The sequence below is a fragment of the Saimiri boliviensis genome, chromosome 19 (assembly GCF_048565385.1).
Source record: "Saimiri boliviensis isolate mSaiBol1 chromosome 19, mSaiBol1.pri, whole genome shotgun sequence".
NCBI lineage: Eukaryota > Metazoa > Chordata > Mammalia > Primates > Cebidae > Saimiri > Saimiri boliviensis.
In genome coordinates this window covers 38,388,387-38,403,287 of record NC_133467.1, presented here as the reverse complement: position 1 = coordinate 38,403,287, position 14,901 = coordinate 38,388,387, and the positions used below count along the sequence as shown (strand labels likewise).

General features: G+C 46.8%; 2 protein-coding genes across 2 annotated transcripts; one reads left to right on the top strand and one right to left on the bottom strand.

Annotated features, from left to right (window-relative positions):
* Window positions 1-467: 467 nt before the first annotated feature.
* MRPL9 (mitochondrial ribosomal protein L9) lies at window positions 468-4,904 on the bottom strand. The gene is made up of 7 exons (XM_003941921.2): window positions 4,715-4,904; window positions 4,371-4,527; window positions 2,824-2,948; window positions 2,568-2,618; window positions 1,916-2,017; window positions 1,297-1,380; window positions 468-996 (listed from the first exon to the last, which is right to left on the bottom strand). The coding sequence occupies exons 1-7, from the start codon at window positions 4,865-4,867 to the stop codon at window positions 862-864; spliced, it is 807 nt and encodes a 268-aa protein (XP_003941970.1). The 5' UTR covers window positions 4,868-4,904; the 3' UTR covers window positions 468-861.
* A 4,033-nt stretch (window positions 4,905-8,937) lies between these two features.
* OAZ3 (ornithine decarboxylase antizyme 3) lies at window positions 8,938-12,697 on the top strand (the record flags this gene model as incomplete). Its single annotated transcript, XM_039460197.2, is given in 6 exon segments — window positions 8,938-9,113; window positions 9,397-9,457; window positions 9,459-9,533; window positions 10,264-10,439; window positions 10,901-10,986; window positions 12,439-12,697. Coding segments are annotated over 6 exon segments (717 nt in total), but the record flags the coding sequence as incomplete, so codon positions are not given.
* Window positions 12,698-14,901: the final 2,204 nt, after the last annotated feature.

Sequence of the window (14,901 nt, the reverse complement as noted above, 5' to 3'; positions counted from 1 at the left end):
TCTTTCATCCCAGCTTTCCAACAATTACCCTTAGGCCTTATGCAGATCTTAGAGAAGTAGCATCCATTGTGCTTATTCATACTGATGACTACATTAATATATCTAAGAAAGGCCAGGCACGGTGGCTCAAGCCTGTAATCCCAGCACTTTGGGAGGCTGAGGCGGGTGGATCACGAGGTCAAGAGATCGAGACCATCCTGGTCAACATGGTGAAACCCCGTCTCTACTAAAAATACAAAAAATTAGCTGGGCATGGTGGTGCGTGCCTGTAATCCCAGCTACTCAGGAGGCTGAGGCAGGAGATTTGCCTGAACCCAGGAGGCAGAGGTTGCGGTGAGCCGAGATCACACCATTGCACTCCAGCCTGGGTAACAAGAGTGAAACTCCGTCTCAAAAAAAAAAAAAAAAAAAAAAAGCATCTCACTCGGATGTCCCGTCCCGTCTACTCAAGACCAGTAAACAACACCTAAAAAGAACATCATCTCTTTAATTCTGCTTGAGATAGAAACATTCAGTTCGGATCATGATAATGAGGCAAGTAGTGGAGACAATGGCTGGCTCTTCTGGTTGTCCCAGTAAACTCCAATGGAGGAAGAAGCTAAACAGGATCTGGACGGTTTTGGTTTATTGTATGCAGCTTATCAAATCTACAGCCTGGTACTTTTGGAACAAGACTGCCCCAGTGATGACAGTTAAAGATGGCAAAATGAAGAATTCAACATGTATACGCAGTGCAGTCTGCTGTCTTCAGGCATTCTCTAAAATTCTGTATTTGGTCAGAGCCGGGAGTGAGATCAGGGTCTTGCCCATTTCTGCTCCACTGCTCCTGATTCTGCTTTGCAGCCTTGGAGGAAGGTAGGTTTAGATCTTCTGGGGGCTGGTGGGGGTCATGCCCTTGGCAGCTTGCTGAGCTAACCAGTACTTATATCTTTTGGTCTTGGGCCTCTCAAAGTTCACCACAGACATGGGCACTCTCACAGTATCAAGCCCATTTACCTGTACACAAAACAATTGGGATTCTTAGAGATCAATCAGGTAGATAAGATTTACCACCACCCAATCCCAGCTTTTCACCCTGACTTCTCTCCCAGTCAGAAAAAGGAGAGCTAGGTGTGGTGGCTAAGGCCTGCAGTCCCAGCTACTTGGGAGGCAGAGGTGGGAGGATCACTTGAACCCAGGAGTTTGAATCCAGCCTGGGCAATGAAGCAAAACCCTGTCTTGGGAAAGAAAAAGGGGAAAAGGTTTGGGGGGGGAGAAGGAGGAAACAAAAGAACAAAAAGCACATAAAACACTCACCGTCACCTCACACCAGTACTCGCCCCACCTTGTGATAGGCTCTTCCGGTAACTTTAATGTATGTGGGGCGACCACAACACCAAGCTGCAAACAGCGACAAGTCTCAGTTCAAATGGACTCTGTTTTCCTGGCTGCCACTCTAGGTAAACTCATCAAGAGGGTTACAGAATTTCCTGTACAGGGATGAATAAAACTGGGGCTGTCTACTCTGGCTGATTCCATGGGAGAGGAGGGCATAGACCTTCACAGACGGTAGTAGAGAAATTCAGTTCCGATCTCTTAGGGAGGTGGATTTACAAAGAGAAACAGGCCTTGAAGCCAAAACCACTTCACCCACAAAAGTAACAATTCTCCAGTGAGTCATAAATCCCCAGCATTTCCCTAGGTAGGCAGGAAATAAATGGAAACCACCACCTTCTCCTACCAGTCTTCAAATTCTATGTGAAAAACCCTTAGTCCTTAATCATTTCCCTCCCATACTCCTGCAAATTAACCAAGAATACTTTCCCTAACCACAGCTGGATGATCACACCATTTCCAAACAAAGGGATCAATCCTGGCCCTCCCTCCCAGAGGTAGCTTCTACCTCAGGGGTAGAGTGGTTTTTGGGGACACTCACATTCTTGAAGAAGTGGCGGGCAACAATTTCAGGGTTCAGCTCCCATTTGACATTGTTCTTCATCCCTACCTCCAGGTGACAGCTTTTTAGAAATTTCACTGTCTGAAAGGAATTATGAGTTGGAGTCAAAGGAAGTATGTCAGCAAGAGTCACAAGGTATGCGAGCGGAGCACGGTGGCTCATGCCTGCAATCCCAGCACTTTGGGAGGCCAAGGTGAGTGGATCACTTCAACCAAATGGCAAAATGGCATTTGGGTTTGGCCAAATGGCAAAACCCCCTCTCTACCAAAAGTACAAAATTGATGCGGGCGTGGTGGTGGGTGCCTGTACTTACTATCTTTTCATGTGTCTGTGTTCTCTCCAACTTGTACGTAAATATCTTTGAAGGTAGAGCCCTTATCTCAGACTATGCCATGGGTTCCCTGATGTCCACATTGGGACCTCCCTCGGTACTCTAGGGCACTTCACCCAATGCATCAGGGATCTCCCAAGAGGTTTCCATACCCGGTTTTGCGGGGCAGCCACAACACTTCCCCTTTCTCCCACTCCTGTGTCTGCAATCAGGAGACCTCAAGGGAATCAGGGAGACTCCCAGGGTGAGGTTGGTAAGTCTTGAAAGTGACCAATAAATACTTTTTACACTTCTACTCACCGCCTCACCTGCCTTGGTCTGGATCTTCTCTAATTTTCCTTCTTGTCTCAGCTAGAAAAGAAAGTAAAGATGAAAAGCAGTAAAAGAAAAATGAGCCCATGTTAAATAGTATCAAACTATTCCTATGCTGGGCATTGGCTGGGCTTCTGGATTCCTGTTCTTCTAATTCCTATTTCAAGTTACATATCAAAGGGAAGGAAGCTGTGAGAAAAAAGTTTTCTTTCTCCAAGTCTCTCTGTCCTTCCTTTGAGCTCACCAATTTCTCCTCTTCAAACAGCTTCTTGTTTTCAGGAGATGCATATACAGCCAGTCCCTGAGGAAGGAGTCGATTCCGGCCAAGAGATTTCCTCACTGAGACCAGGTCACCCCGGACTCCAAGATCTGTCAGTGAGAACAGAGACAGGGGATTAGAACTATCTAGGAGTCCCTTCAGCACTTTGGGAGGCCGAGACGGGTGGATCACAAGGTCAAGAGATCGAGCCCATCCTGGTCAACATGGTGAAACCCCGTCTCTACTAAAAATACAAAAAAGTAGCTGGGCATGGTGGCGTGTGCCTGTAATCCCAGCTACTCAGGAGGCTGAGGCAGGAGAATTGCCTGAACCCAGGAGGCGGAGGTTGCGGTGAGCCGAGATCGCGCCATTGCACTCCAGCCTGGGTAAGGAGAGCGAAACTCAGTCTCAAAAAACAAAACAAAAAAAAAAACAAAAACTATCTAAGAGTCCCTAAGGAAAAGATGATCAAAGAGAGAAGCACCTCTTGCTTTCTCACAGTACTTATTTTTCCTAAAAGAAATGCTAATTCATGCTCACTAGGAACAAGATTTAAGACACTATTAATCAGTTTATTTAGGACTTGATGTATAAATTTAAGATCCCCTGTATAGAGGGAGGAGTTGTCCCATGAGAGGATTTCAGTAACTGTGGCTAATTGTCAGGCCCCTCTCCCCACACACTTAATGAGGCTGCTGCCTTTATGTTTTTGTTTTTTTTTTTTTTTTTTTTTTTTTGAGACGGAGTTTCGCTCTTGTTGCCCAGGCTGGAGTGCAATGGCGCGATCTCGGCTCACCGCAACCTCCGCCTCCTGGGTTCAGGCAATTCTCCTGCCTCAGCCTCCTGAGTAGCTGGGATTACAGGCATGCGCCACCATGCCCAGCTAATTTTTTGTATTTTTAGTAGAGACAGGGTTTCACCATGTTGACCAGGATGGTCTCGATCTCTTGACCTCGTGATCCACCCGCCTCGGCCTCCCAAAGTGCTGGGATTACAGGTTTGAGCCGCTGCACCCGGCCTGCCTTTATGTTTTAATTTTCAATGCTGGAGACCAATGTCACAATCAGTTTTCTTTGTTTTTGTTTTTGTTTTTTTTTGAGACGCAGTTTCGCTCTTGTTGCCCAGGCTGGAGTGCAATGGCGCGATCTCGGCTCACCGCAACCTCCGCCTCCTGGGTTCAGGCAATTCTCCTGCCTCAGCCTCCTGAATAGCTGGGATTACAGGCACGCACCACCATGCCCAGCTAATTCTTCGTATTTTTAGTAGAGACGGGGTTTCACCATGTTGACCAGGATGGGTATCGATCTATTGACCTCGTGATCCACCCGCCTCGGCCTCCCAAAGTGCTGGGACCACAAGCCTGAGCCACCGCGCCCGGCCCACAATCAGTTTTTATGGCTTCCTCTTCTCACATCTAGAGCTGATTATTTCCACAAAGAAAAAGCAAGGCAAATAGTTGAGGGGAATGGGCAGGAAAAAGCTGATGCCAAACCCGACCAGCCTGAGAGGAAGCGCCTCGGCCCGGGCCTTACTCTCCACGGACTGCGTGAGGATGAGCTCCAGGTTTTCTTTGGGCCGATGCTTCGTGTCTTCCACCAGCTTATAGACGCGGTGTCGCCGGTGCAGACGCGGCTTCCGGCCCTCCCCGGCCAGCGGTACCTTCCACCAGCGCTCCACGATGACCGTGTCCTGGTGGCCAGGAAAGCGACGGTGTACTAGTCGCCACGAGGAACACCCTCTCCCTCCACCACTGCCGCCACCCCCATGTCGGGACCTCCAGGTCCCGATGCATCCCCCAAAACAATACTCGATCGTGTCTACCCCCTACCGCAGGCAGCCCTCATTTTGAGAGAAGCTGAAGTCGCGCCTCATTTACCCGATTTTGAGAGAGGCTGAAGTCGCGCTCCAGGCCAGGGGTGTTCCCTTCATGTCGCGGCCGCAGTAACTCCCGGAGGCCTCCCCGCAGCAGCCGCTCCGCGCCCGCCCGCAGCAGAGCTCTGCTCGGAGCCGTGACTATGGGCGCCGCCATGTTCGCAGGCACAGGAAACGTGAGGGAGGACCCCGGCGTGAGGTAGGAAAGGCCCCGCCAGGGCTGCCCGCGGCGCGCCGGCGCGGCCTTGGTGTGGCCTGAGACGGGGGTGGGGAGCGGGCGGGGACCGATGGCACCACGGCTTGCCTGTTTTTTTCTTTTTGGGCCCGGTGGGGGAGGAGCCCAGAATTACTGACTGATAATGGCATGAGCGTTGGTGGACTGACGCCAGAAAAGACGCTTTTCCTCTTTCAAGTGAGGGCTTTGCTTTAGCTCTAGCTGCTGTCTGAGATGACGTTTAATTCTGACGTTCTGTGATGACAGGATACTGATGGGAGAATGATGCTCTTACTTTTTACTTGAAATCTACCTAAAAGTGTAAAGGACGGGATTCCTTGGAAAACTGTGCCAGCTCCAGGAAGAGCCTAACCCTTAATCATTACACAGCAATATTTAAGCTAAAAAAAGGAGAATTCGAAATCACAAGCTATGTAAGCCATAAAAAAACTGCAACGAGGCCGGGCGCGGTGGCTCAAGCCTGTAATCCCAGCACTTTGGGAGGCCGAGGCGGGTGGATCACGAGGTCAAGAGATCGAGACCATCCTGGTCAACATGGTGAAACCCCGTCTCTACTAAAAATACAAAAAATTAGCTGGGCATGGTGGCGCGTGCCTGTAATCCCAGCTACTCAGGAGGCTGAGGCAGGAGAATTGCCTGAACCCGGGAGGCGGAGGTTGCGGTGAGCCGAGATTGCACCATTGCACTCCAGCCTGGGTAACAAGAGCGAAACTCCGTCTCAAAAAAAAAAAAAAAAAGAAAAGAAACTGGAGATACAAGAAATGCTGGGTTAAGCCGGGCGCGGTGGCTCAAGCCTGTAATCCCAGCACTTTGGGAGGCTGAGGCGGGTGGATCACGAGGTTGAGAGATCGAGACCATCCTGGTCAACAAGGTGAAACCCCGTCTCTACTAAAAATACAAAAAAATTAGCTGGGCGTGGTGGCGCGTGCCTGTAATCCCAGCTACTCAGGAGGCTGAGGCAGGAGAATTGCCTGAATCCAGGAGGCGGAGGTTGCGGTGAGCCGAGATTGCGCCATTGCACTCCAGCCTGGGTAACAAGAGCGAAACTCCGTCTCAAAAAAAAAAAAAAAAACAAAAAAAACTGCAACGATGGCGGGGCCCCGACAGTATCGTCTGTGAAGGGTCTCAGTAATGGACAGAAGACCATAAAAAGTGGATGAAAGGCGGCCCATTTGGCAGACAATATGGAAAGACTCGCCTTAAACATTCTGACCAGGCCTCCTTCCTCCTAAATACTCTTTACTTGGCCTCCAGGACACCGGTCTTCTTTAGTGTCCTTTGCTGATTTCTCCTTTTCTCCCCGCTTCTTAGAATGCAACGCCCCCGCCCACCGCCGCCCCAGGACTCCGTTTTTGGACCCTTACTCTTCTCAGGATATATTCACTGTTGATTTCATCCAGTCTCGTGGTTACAATACCATTTATACACCAATGACTCCCAAATTTCTAGTTCCATCCTAGACATCTCCCAAATTCAGATATTAAACTGCTTGTCATTTTCCTCTGTGTCTAAAGGACACCTCAAAGTTAACATGTCCCAAACTAAACTCATTTATTTATGCCCCCTCCCCAAAAATTGCCTTATCTGCAGCCTTTCTCCTCTCAGGTGATAGAAACTCCATTGTTTCCATTCTTGGACTGACCTTAACTCTTTTTCTTTCATACTCCATCAGGAAATCCTGTGGGTTCTATCTACCTTTAAACTACAGATAGTCCCTGACTTGGATTTACAGTTTCAGTTTGCGATGGTGTGAAAGTCATGTACATTTAGTAGGACATCAGTAAGTGACATGAAATACTCAATACTTTATTATAAAATAGGCTTTGTGTTAGATGATTTTGCCCACTGTTGACTAAGTTGTCTGAGCATGTTTAAGGTTGACTAGGCTAAACTATGGTGTTTGTGTAAGGTCTTTTAGGCTGACTGACTGCCATGGACAGCATGGTAACCTCTGTGACCTGCACATACACTCCAGATGAGTTCCTGGAACTAGAAAGTCTGAAGTAACTGGAAAACCACAAAAGGAGAAGAAATAATCAACCCCTGTGGTGCCTAATTAACTTTGAGACATTCTTCTATTGTTCCTTATTCCCGACTCAACTGATAAGGCAATTGGACTTTATAACCGACCTTAGTCAGCCTCCTGACTCCAGACCCTATGACCCCCTCCCAGCTTGCGACAACTGCCCTGAACTGTAACTTTTATAACTTTTTACTGCCTATCTCAAACCTATAAAACCAACTCATCCCACTGCCCTGTGCTGTCTTTTCAGACTCAGCCCGCCTGCACCTCGGTGAATAAACAGCAATGTTGCTCACACAAAGCCTGTTCAGAGGGGGTCTCTTCGTTCAGAGTGCACATTTAAGTTTGGTAAGTGGATTATATGCATTTTCAACTCATGATACTTTCAACATATGATGGGTTTATCAGGCCATAACCCTACTGTAAGTCAAGGAGCAAGTTTATTTCCAGAATCCAGCCACTTGTCACCATCACCAATGCTCTACCCTGGAATAAGAAGATGACACCACTTTCTCTTGGATTACTGTAATAGTCCTCTAAAAGATCTCCCTTAACTCTCTACAGTTTATTATTCTCTATCACTTATTTATAGCAGCCAGAATGACCTTTTTAAAGCCTCAGTCAGATCATGTCATTCTGCCACCCAAAACTTTATGACTTCTTTTACTCAGGGTAAAAGAAAAAGGCCATCAAAAAGGTCTACAAGGCCATATGCAATCTGACCCCATTAGCTCCTTCTCTGTAGTTTACACTGCTTCACTCATAGTGGCCTCCTTGTTTCTTGAAAACACCAGGCACATTTCATGCTCAGGACTTCTCCATTAGCTGCTTTTGCATTGGATGCTGTTACCCTCAGACACTGGCTTGGTTAACAACTTCGCACCCTCCAAGTGTTTAATTAAATGCCACTTTTTTTTTCAGTGAGAGATCATCCTATTTGTTACTGTAACCCTACCCATCTCCTTCACACTCCTGATCTTCCTTTATCTTGCTCTATTCCGCCCACCCCATAGCAGTTACCTTCTAACATACTAAATAATATGTTTATTTTCTAGGTTTGTCCTCGTTTAGAAGATTTGTCCCATAGGGCAGGGATTTGTTTTGTTCATTGATGTATCTCAAGCACCTAGAATAGTGTCTGGCTCATAGACCCTCAGTCAATATTTGAATGGATAAATATGCAGATGTCTCAAATTGGCAGTCCCAGAACCAAATTTTGCTTAGTTTTTATCAACAATTTTTCTAGTAGTCGGTATTTTTTAAAGTTGGAGAGATTTACTACAAAACTGTCTTTCCAGTTTGTTGAAAAATCATATGATAGAGCACCATAAATTCTGCATCTCTGCATGGAACTGGATGGAATTGCATTGTATGGACTAGTTTTGAGATAAGGTGTGAGCTTTCCCATTTCACTACAGCCTCACATTGCAACTCCACTAATTTCCATAGGCTGTCAAGGTCCCTGAAGACATTTAGTTTGGAATTCTTATCCTGTAAGGGTTCAACAATCTGTAGCAACCCTGGGTTATTAAGGACAGGAATGGTAATAAAAATACTCAAATGGTAGGAGCTGGGAACCAACGAATCAGGTCACCATTGGATCAAAGCCTTGGAAGACTCCTGCAGTGTCAGATACCAACTCTTTAGCTGCTGGATTTTAGGGGAAGGGGAGTGTCCCCAGAGGAGCAGGGTGGGTAGGCACAAGTGCTCAGGCAGGGCTGTTTGCCACCCAGTATAGAGGTCTTCAAGTTCTATTTTTTATTCATACAGCCATAATGTGCGTACTAGTTGCATATGAGCCTTGGATAAAAGATTAAGGTAGGGTAGGAGAGCAGCAGTGGAGTCCTGAGGTGACATAAGGGCTGACCCTTTGTCCATGTCATAGTGCCAGCCGGGTCACAATGACACCAGGTTGCCTAAAACTCTGCCACCCACCTCTGAACCTCACTTTGCCACAGGGAGGCACTGAACTGAAAAACTGCCTCGTAACAGGTGGCGCCCCTCCGTCTACTCCCTTTCTTATATCAAGAGGGGAAAAACACGAAACTACCTCTACCCAATCTGGTCACCATACGCCTATTACCTTTACTGTTACAAGTACCGGATCACCCTCCGGGAGAAGATGCTGCCTTGTTGTTATAAAAGGTACTTGTGTTCGTCTCTATTTGTAGTTGATTATATAAAATGTAAGGAAAAAGTAAAAGAATTTGAAAGAATTTCCCAAATGGCAAGAAATAACAGCGGAATAGGGGGTGGAAAGCTGGCATGAAACCTTTATAATTTTTCCATCTGGCTGGCCCAGGAACATAGAAACAGGCTGGACAACAGAAAATACAGATCATACCAGAGCCTGGTCCTGTGTATCTAGAAGTTATGTCTTCCCACCTCGATTCCAACATCAACTAATTTGGGTCTCTTTCCCAACCAGCATCACTTATAAGGAAGAGGAGGACCTGACACTCCAGCCCCGCTCCTGCCTCCAGTGCTCCTGAGTCCCCAGTAAGCCTCCAGGTGGGCAAAAGCACCGAGCAGAGTAACCAAAACCAGCTTAAAGAACTGTATTCGGTAAGTGGACTGTGAACTGGTGCTGTGAAAGGGCAGCCTTTTGCTTGCTGTAATGATACCTTGCAGAGGGATATCAGCAAGTTAAAAGATGAATTATAGACAGAGGTAGATGGGACCTTGGAATGCATGTATAAAAGCTATTTGTTATATGGACAAGGATTCTGGCCCACAGGCTGTAAATCAAGGTCATACAGGTGGTAGTGAAAATCAGGATAGGAAAAGAGGTAGTGGGGACAAAGGTAGAACAAACTCTATAGGACTTCTGGGACATAAAGCTGTTCAGATGCTAAGCAGGATCTAGAATCCAGAACTTGCCCACATATATTACAGCAGCAAGTCTGGTTGTAACCACGGCATTTTAAATAGAAGACTTTAGAGAAAACCCATATAATGAAAAAAGTGGAAATTAGTGAGAAAGCAAGCACATTATAAAGCTTTGTTTTAATCCTAAGCTCTCTGATGTAAACATTTCTAAGTTCCTAAATGGTTACTGTACTTCCTAAATGGAGTGAAGTCAGCAGGCAGTAATACTGCCTTAACTGGACTGTTTGATACAGAGACTCTGTAACAGGCATAGACTAGGACTAAGGGACATTACTGCATCTTTAAGATCTTGGCTCCAGTTCTCCCAGGCTCCCTCCATCAACGCCCACCTTGCTTCAATGGACACACCCAAATCTTCCTGAAGTCTAATTTAAAGACTAGATGAGCATTTTTAGTCCTTTTCCAGGCTGGAAACTTGACGGTGCTAGCTACTGACCCCCTGCTCCACCAGGACCCAGTACAGTTAGATTTTCACTTCCGCCTCACTTCCCAGACCGCCGCTCATTGGCACGGCCTTCTCTGTGACCATCGACTCTTCCTGGATATCCCATATCGGGCCTTGGATCAAGGCAACCGAGAAAGGTGACTGACCCTGGATGGGAGAATGGGGAGGGAAGGATAGGAATTTCACCCATCTTATCGTGTCACAGTACATAGGGCTGATTCTGGAGCTGGATATAAGCAATCCATTCACTGGGCATGCAGATAAGCCTGTGAACTGAGCCAGGATCTGGGGTTCAAGGGATAAGAGTCCATGGGAAGCTGAACTCAGATCCAGAAATAGTTGAATAACGGGAAGTGCTTTCTAGCTGCTCATCTCAGTAGTCCTTTCTCCCCAGTTCCCTTCTGTGGCTTACATCAGTGGTGTGCAATCTCTTGGCTTCAGAGAAAAATCTACCAAAACTAGTTTAGCAACTTTCATTGCCGGCTTGGGTGGGCGGAGGGTAGAAAATGACCAATAAGACTTTTCTGCTCCAAGTAGGTGTCTTTCTGGATTCTGAGCTGGCCAAACATTTCCTTAACTGTTTTTCTGTGGCTCTTAGTTTGACCGCAACGCTGGAGTTCGTGGAAGAGAAGACAAATGTGGACTCAGTGTTTGTGAACTTCCAGAATGATCGGAACGACAGAGGTGAGGAATCTGCTGTTATTCCTTGCTCTTCGGGCTGAGGCAGCTGGATCGCTCCTATTCCTTTATTGGAGACCCTCTTTCCCCACTCATCTTTAAATATGCACCCTCGGGGATTTCAGGGATTCTTTTCTTCCCACCCACCACAAAGGAAGTTAAAGTGCCTAGCATTCTTTTCCATTAAGTTACAATTGAACTCTCAAGAAGCCCCTGCAGGGGGTGTCAGAGGCCAGACTAAAGGAGCACTGTTGAAATTACAAAGAATCCATTCAAGGGATGTGGTCAGCAGGACAAAATGGATGTCAAATATACTGAGCACCTACAATGTGAAAGGGTCAGACGTAAGGCAAAGGGAACTGGAACATATTTAAGCAGATGCCTGGAGCATATGTTACAGAAACTATAGCTTCTTGCCTCGAGGAGTTCAAACTGTTGGATACAAGACAAGGGATGAATAACCATTCATAAGTAATAAGTACTATTATAGAGCTTACTATGCAATCGTTGTATTAGGATATAGATAGACTTCACTGATCTCTAGTGTTAAGCACTTCATGAACATCTCATGTAATCTTAAATTTTTTTTTTTTTTTTTTTTTTTGAGACGGAGTTTCACTCTTGTTACCCAGGCTGGAGTACAATGGCATGATCTCGGCTCACTGCAACCTCCGCCTCCTGGATTCAGGCAATTCTCCTGCCTTAGCCTCCCGAGTAGCTGGGATTACAGGCACGTACCACCGTGCCAAGCTAATTTTTTGATATTTTTAGTAGAGATGGGGTTTCACCATGTTGGCTAGGATGGTCTCGATTTTTTTTTTTTTTTTTTTTTTTTGAGACGGAGTTTTGCTCTTGTTACCCAGGTTGGAGTGCAATGGCACGATCTCGGCTCACCGCAACCTCCGCCTCCTGGGTTCAGGCAATTCTCCTGCCTCAGCCTCCTGGGTAGCTGGGATTACAGGCATGTGCCACCATGCCCAGCTAATTTTTTGTATTTTTAGTAGAGACGGAGTTTCACCATGTTGACCAGGATGGTCTCGATCTCTCGACCTTGTGATCCACCCACCTCAGCCTCCCAAAGTGCTGGGATTACAGGCTTGAGCCACCGCGCCCGCCTGGTCTCGATCTCTTGACCTTGTGATCCACCCGCCTTGGCCTCCCGAAGTGCTGAGATTATAGGCGTGAGCCACTGCGCCTGGCCCAATCTTAAATTCTGTGAGGAAGGAAGCTTCTATGATTTGTAAATGGAAAATTTTATAAATGGAAAACTGAAGTTCTGAGGGGCTACAAGTGTTAAAGCCAGGGTTAGAGCTTAGGTCTGTTTGACTACAGCACATCCTATGTGCCTGTACTACACTGCTTCCCAGGGCCACTCCCTAGTGGAAGAAATCAAATCTGGGGACCTATGTGTATTGAGTTTTAAAGCATGTTCTAATCATTTGTTCTATTCTTCCACAGGTGCCCTGCTGCGGGCCTTCAGCTACATGGGCTTTGAGGTGGTCAGACCAGGTCACCCTGCCCTCCCTCCCTGGGACAATGTCATCTTTATGGTGTATCCCCTTGAAAGGGATGTTGGCCACCTGCCCAGTGAGCCTCCCTGAACATGCTTATTCCAACGCTTTGAGGGGCTGGAAGCCTTGACACATGGGAATCAGGGGCCTGGGATGTGATTCCGGACACCTTCCATCCTAGGAATAAAGGGCAGTGCAATCATCAAGTGTTCACTGTTTCTTGGGGGGATAATAGGGTTGGCTGGAGTGGGACATACACCTTACAAAGCTGAATTCACTGAAAAGATCACAGAAGACTTAAACTAGAGAGGGAGAGTACCCAAGGGTTTTTGGTTGCCTTTGCCTTCCTCCTTGCCCCAAACCATTTACTGAGCACCAATCAGTGAACTTCCTGGTTCAGAAAGACTAAACTTTGTTGGGCTGTTTTTTTTTTTTTTGAGACGGAGTTTCAAGCCGGGCGCGGTGGCTCAAGCCTGTAATCCCAGCACTTTGGGAGGCCGAGGCGGGTGGATCACGAGGTCGAGAGTTCGAGACCATCCTGGTCGACATGGTGAAACCCCGTCTCTACTAAAAATACAAAACATTAGCTGGGCATGGTGGCGCGTGCCTGTAATCCCAGCTACTCAGGAGGCTGAGGCAGGAGAATTGCCTGAACCCGGGAGGCGGAGGTTGCGGTGAGCCGAGATCGCGCCGTTGCACTCCAGCCTGGGTAACAGCAGCAAAATTCCATCTCAAAAAAAAAAAAAAAAGAAAGACGGAGTTTCGCTCTTGTTACCCAGGCTGGAGTGCAATGGCGCGATCTCGGCTCACCGCAACCTCCGCCTCCCGGGTTCAGGCAATTCTCCTGCCTCAGCCTCCTGAGTAGCTGGGATTACAGGCACGCGCCACCATGCCCAGCTAATGTTTTGTATTTTTAGTAGAGACGGGGTTTCACCATGTTGACCGGGATGGTCTCGATCTCTTGACCTCGTGATCCACCCGCCTCGGCCTCCCAAAGTGCTGGGATTACAGGCTTGAGCCACCGCGCCCGGCTGTTGGGCTGTTTTTATCCATATATTTCAGTAGAGGTGCTGTAGATGTGGAGAAAACCCTAGAAAGCACATAGATCCCTTGGCTTTGGCCCAAGGTGGGGATCTCAAAAGACAGAATAATAGGTAACACAGAAGAGGGCATTCCAGGCAGCAGGAAAAGTACTGGGCTGTACCGACAGAATGGGATGTAAACATGTAAGACTTAAAGGCATATTAAAGACACATATTGGGACCTAATCAAACTCCACAGCTTCTGCACGGCAAAAGAAACAGTCAGTAGAGTGAATCGGCAACCAACAGAATGGGAAAAAATTTTTGCAGCCTACCCATCTGACAAGGGGCTGATATCCAGAATTTACAAAGAACTAAAGCAGACCTACAAGAGAAAAACAAACAAGCCTATTCAAAAATGGGCGAAGGATATGAACAGATACTTTACAAAAGACGACATACAGGAGGCCAACAAACATATGAAAAAATGCTCATCATCACTGGTCATCAGAGAAATGCAAATCAAAACCACATTGAGATACTATCTCACACCAATTAGAATGGCGATCATTAAAAAATCGGGAAACAACAGATGCTGGAGAGGATGTGGAGAAATAGGAACACTTTTACACTGTTGGTGGGAATGTAAATTAATTCAACCATTGTGGAAGACAGTGTGGCGATTCCTCAAGGACCTAAAAATAGAAATCCCATTTGACCCAGCAATCCCATTACTGGGTATATATCCAAAGGATTATAAATCATTCTACTACAAGGACACGTGCACACGAATGTTCACTGCAGCACTGTTTACAATAGCAAAGACCTGGAACCAACCCAAATGCCCAACGATGATAGACTGGATAGGGAAAATGTGGTACACATACACCACGGAATATTACACAGCCATCAAAAACGATGAGTTCACGTCCTTTGTAGGGACATGGATGAACCTGGAAACCATCATTCTCAGCAAACTGACACAAGAGCAGAAAATCAAACACCGTATATTCTCACTCATAGGTGGGTGTGGAACACTGAGAACACATGGACACAGGGAGGGGAGCACTACACACTGGGGTCTGTTGGGGGGAAATGGGGGAGGGGCGGAGGGGTGGGGAGGTGGGAAGAGATAGCATGGGGAGAAATGACAGATACAGGTGAGGGGACGGAAGGCAGCAAACCACACTGCCAAGTGTGTACCTATGCAACAATCTTGCATGTTCATCACATGTACCCCAAAACCTAAAAAAGAAAATAAAAAATACAGGGGCAAAAAAAAAAAAAAAAAAAAAAAGACACATACATAGGAAACTGTAGGTAGGAATGAGACATTACTCATTTTCCAGGTTAGGAAGTCTTATGAATGATTATCATCAGGGACCTCT